This window comes from Moschus berezovskii, chromosome 14, assembly GCF_049115385.1.
Source record: "Moschus berezovskii isolate FMDL1 chromosome 14, NW_MosBer_1.0, whole genome shotgun sequence".
Classification (NCBI taxonomy): domain Eukaryota; kingdom Metazoa; phylum Chordata; class Mammalia; order Artiodactyla; family Moschidae; genus Moschus; species Moschus berezovskii.
Genome location: NC_142473.1, coordinates 53,043,050 through 53,048,064, shown reverse-complemented (window position 1 = coordinate 53,048,064; position 5,015 = coordinate 53,043,050). Strand labels below are relative to the sequence as shown.

The window sequence follows — 5,015 nt, the reverse complement described above, 5'->3', positions numbered from 1 at the left end:
CATTAGTAGAGCAGGTGGAGCCATGAGTTTGCCAATCCAAGTTCCAGCAGAATGAGAATTAATGGACTGATGCTAAAGCTGAAACTCCAATACTTTGGCCACCTCATGTAATGAGTTGACTCACTGGAAAAGACTCTGATGCTGGGAAGGATTGTGGGGGGGAGGAGAAGGGGACGACAGAGAATGAGATGGCTGGATGGCATCACCGACTCAATGGACATGAGTTTGAGTGAACTCCGGGAGTTGGTGATGGACAGGGAGGCCTGGCGTGCTGTGATACATGGGGTCGCGGTGAGCCAGACACGACTGAGCGACTGAACTGAACTGAACTGAAATACACTGGTGAGGGATGATTTTAGAGTTTTCTTCAAATATTGTTGATGTTTCATAATTTGGTATTCTGGATATATACTAAAATATTTTCTCTCTTCTCAAGCTATCTGTAAATTACACTAATTTAGTAGATTCAAATTTTGTAAGCTGAAATGCAATATTTGTAAATGATATATTATTCTCCACAGATTTTGGGAAATCTTAATAAGTGTACAAAGGTGTGTCTCTTGATATCCCAATAAGGAGATGGACCCATCCTTCTGTGTGTCCTCATTCTAACTTGTACTGTCTGTCATCAAAGCACCTTAAATTACTGGAGAATTATTTGTTTACAATATTATTTCCCCTGATAACTTAAACTTTCACACTGAGAAAATGATATTCCAATTTGGTTTTCTTATACTTTGACTAAGGATTAGCTCAGCATAGGTAAATAAATATGATTTAAATGAATGACTCTGTGAGGGAGAAATAAAATATGGGTAATGTGTGCCCTTTCTTCTTTCCATCCCAATGTCGTAAGAAACTATTAATATGGTACAGAGAAGTGAAGTGAAAGTCGCTCAATCGTGTCTGACTCTTTGTGACTCCACGGACTGTATAATACCAGGCTCCTCTGTCCATGGAATTCTCCAGGTCAGAATACTGGAGTTGGTAACCATTCCCTTCTCCAGGAGATCTTCCCAATCCAGAGATTGAACCCAGTTCTTCCACATTGAAGGCAGATTCTTTACCATCTGAGCCATCAGGGAAGCCCCAATATGGTACAACTTGATGGAAGATATTAGCATGTGAGTGACAGACTTACTTGACCTGATAATGTTTATTTTGGCAAAGATCAGTTCCATCAGAGATGTTAGCTAATGATTTAGTCCAGAAAGAAAGAGACTCTGACAAAGTAAATCAGTTTCTCTAGCTTTGACTTGTTTATAAAAATCCAGTCAGTTCTCATAAAAATGGCCTCACGGGATGACAACTTTGCTTATTTTTTTAAATCTTCCTTAAAATTCAGAGACAACCAACTTATACATGGTATTTATCTTCAAAGATTATAACATGATAGTTTCTGAGGGCACAAAATATCCTATGTCTCTATTAGGAAGTGAGGAACAGTACTTTAACTACATTCAAAGGACTGGAAAATATTAGAGGCTATTTCTGCTTTTCAGATGTCCTGGAGTTTAAAGAAATTCTGGGCTGCATAATATTCACATTGTGACACACTTCATTTTATTATGATAACGAACACATTTATTTCTTAAGTGCACTTTAATTTTTGAAGAATTTCACTGGGTTTACATTTTCCAGTGTAACTCATCTCTCTAGTTAGTATGCAGATCATAAGAAAAACGTAGTTTTATTTCACTTTTTTGACAGATTTTCAGATAGTAAACCAGGTGAGGTTCTTTTGAGTTTAATTTTGTATGATTCTAGGCTTTTAGTTGGAAGAAATCTTAGATGCAATTTTTGAATCCTATCTAATTTGCTTGCTTTTACATGAAAATGATACTCTCAGGAGGCTGTCAGTTTCCTCTATAACAATCTTGAGTTTTTTAACAGGCTGGTAATGACTTTCTCACACAAGAAGCATATTCTTTTTTTCATTAAGCAGGCACTGTTTTGATGGCTAGAAAAACATTAAAATGTATTTCAGTAAGTGTTTTTCAAAGATTAATTGATAGACCAGAGGGAAGGAATTCTCTGCCTCCTCTCTGAGAAATTTTCAGTCAGCAGGCTAGCTGTCATAACCAGTGTTTTATCATTCAGTGTTCTAGGCTCAGAACTTTCTGGGTTGAAACATCTTCAGAATGCACACTCAAATTTCTTTGGTTTTGACAGTGTAGACAATTGGGTTGAGCATTGGAGGTACAAGAAAGTGCAAATAGGAGAGAAGCATGTATATCTGAGCTGGCAGCTTCTTTTTCCCAAAGCGATGGATCACAGACAGGCTGACCAGTGGTGTATAAAATAGTAGTACAGCACAAATATGGGAAATGCAAGTGTTGAGGGCTTTCAGCTGTCCAGCATTGGAAGCAATGTTCAACACTGTCTTCAAAATCATCACATAGGAGAGGAGAATGAGGACCGCATCCAGCCCCAGTGTGGAGAGCATCACAAAGAGCCCAAGGCCACTGTTCACAACTGTGCTGGAACTGGCCAGCCTCAGAACGTCAGGGTGAACACAGTAGGAATGTGACAGTGCATTCACAGGTTGGAATTGCAGTCTTCCAAGGAGTACAGGCAGGGGCAGGTGGAGGGCAGCACTCCGGGACACACTGGCCAGCCCAGTGGCCCCAATGCGCTTGGTTGTCAGGATGGTGCCATAGCGTAAGGGCTCTCGGATAGCCACACAGCGGTCAAAAGCCATGGCCAACAGCACAGCTGACTCAATTACTGAGCATGTGTGGATGAAGAAGAGTTGCACAAAGCAGGTGGCAGCTCCCACCTTCCTCTGGCCCAGGAGAAAAACAGCTGCCATGGAAGGCAGTGTGGAAACTGTGAGCCCCAGGTCAGCCACTGAGAGCATGGAGAGGAAAAGGTACATGGGAGTGTGGAGGCTGGGAACAGACTTGACGATGTACAGTATGGTGATGTTGCCCAGCAAAGAGAGAAGATAGATGAAGCAGACAGGAATAGCTGTCCAGCAGTGAGCAGTCTCCAGTCCTGGGAAATCCATCAGTATGAAGAAGAAACTGCTGGCATTATTGTTGATAGGAATCGTCATAACTCTGAGAGATTTTTGCCCTTTAGAAATTATGGAGACAGCAAAAAGTTATTCTTTCATAGTTATTCTATCATCTCATCCCATTTAGCACCCCTGGGCCATGTCTTCAGATTAATATTGCTCTTTTTCTCTCCTCACAACACTGAATCCTATTTCTTCAGACATTCCTCTAGGGTATAATGCTACACTCTCTTCTGGGTGGTTTGTCCTAGTTTGCAGAAGCAAATTAGACCTTTTATTTATAGAAAAGTTCTTCCTCATAGTCAGATGTTTTAAAGGATAAAAAAGGCAAAGGGAAACTCTGTATTGAGAGTGCAGCATCCTTGCACATAATCTAAATCAGTTTTTGTACCATAATAATAGACTTCTAAAGAAATCGAGATTTGTATAATTGTATTTAATAACTTCTTGGGAGTTAGAAAATAAAGTGTATAAGAATGTTAATAGTAACTCTGAACTCCTGATATAACCAGATCTATCTTTTGCTCTGACAATTAGGACATCAGAACTAATACCTGTGACAAATACTAGGAAGAATTTGAGTTTTATCTGTATTTTTCCTGGATTTATGTCCCTTCTTTATCCTAGCTACAGATCTCTAAAAAATATTTGAATATCTGGTACAGACATGTGAGAGAAGGAAAGTCAAAACTAAATAATATTTGTCATTAGAAATACAGTATAATCTCAATGCCATTGCACAATTACTGAGCTCATGCTATGTACTCAGTTTAAATAATATACTATCAGATGATGTATAGCTTATGTTTTTGAAGGTCCACTAACCCATGGGTCCACAGAGAACACATCCATTAACTAATTCATGAGGGCACTGACCATGGGACACGTAAAAGATTCCAACTCTGTATCTGCATCCTGCTCTCCATGACTCAACTTTATAATGATTCTGATTCCCTCACGGATGATTATTAAATAAAGGAATAAAGTGTGGAATCTCAGTTCATGGAGTTCAAATGAGACCCTGTTCACATTGAATGATGCTTCTCTTTGTCAACATCTCCTTGGGCAGTCTTATGTATGTGGCAGTTATGAACAGTTAATTTTCATTATAGTCTAATTCTTTTTCATAAACCAACTATAATGCTGCTCTATGAAGTCATGAAGAATACCTGCAGTCCCCATTTCACATGTTAACTCTTAGTCTAGGGAAAACCCAGGAAAGATATTCTGTGAAACGTGAGCAATGTTGTCAAAACCAAAACAAGGCATGGCAATGGAATAGTAAAAACATATTGGCACTGATGGTAGGACAAATAGTGGGTGAAGAAGAAGAAAAAGAAGAAGAAGCAGGAGAAACACCTGTAAGAAAGGCAAAGATGGCAGGTGTCGTGCTACTATACTTAACAAAGGATCTGTAATAGAAAAAGGAAAGTTGTATTTATATTTAATGGGTAAACTACTGAAATGTGAGGGTGGGTGAGTGCCATGATTTATCTGTACTGTCCGAATACAGTTTTTCTGAGTTGTGGTTGCAGAGGGAGAGATGGGCAATGAGTGGACTTGGTATCTATCCACCTGCCTTTGACAAATTTTATTTTTTAATTAATTAATTTTTATTTCAGTACAGTTGCTTTACAATGTTGTGTTAGCTTCTACTGGGTAGCAAAATGAATCAGCCATACATATAAAAGTATATCTCCCTGCCTTTTGGATTTGCTTCCCATTGAGGACACCACTGTGCATTGAGTAGAATTCCCTGTGCTACATGCGCTTTTAGTCACAGTGTGTTTAAAATCACAGATACACTAGGAATGCAGAGAATTACCAGAGAGGGGAATGTATGAAAGAAAAACAGCACTGGGTACTGCATTTGGTTAGTGGTATGAACTAGTTCTGCCAGCATAATTCAGTAATTATTATGGGTCTGCCACATAGCTGGGCTTTGCAGAGAGGTAGTGGGATATATGCGGAGAAGGCAATGGCAAGCCACTCCAGT

General features: G+C 39.3%; 1 protein-coding gene across 1 annotated transcript; it reads right to left on the bottom strand.

The window, feature by feature from the left end:
- Positions 1-2,149: 2,149 nt before the first annotated feature.
- On the bottom strand, positions 2,150-3,058 carry LOC129553944 (olfactory receptor 51G2-like). The gene has a single exon (XM_055422616.2). The coding sequence runs from the start codon at positions 3,056-3,058 to the stop codon at positions 2,150-2,152; it is 909 nt and encodes a 302-aa protein (XP_055278591.2).
- Positions 3,059-5,015: the final 1,957 nt, after the last annotated feature.

What these genes read in the sequence shown, in the direction of transcription:
- LOC129553944 (XM_055422616.2), bottom strand. Translation starts at nt 3,058, where the DNA reads ATGACGATTCCTATCAACAATAATGCCAGCAGTTTCTTCTTCATACTG.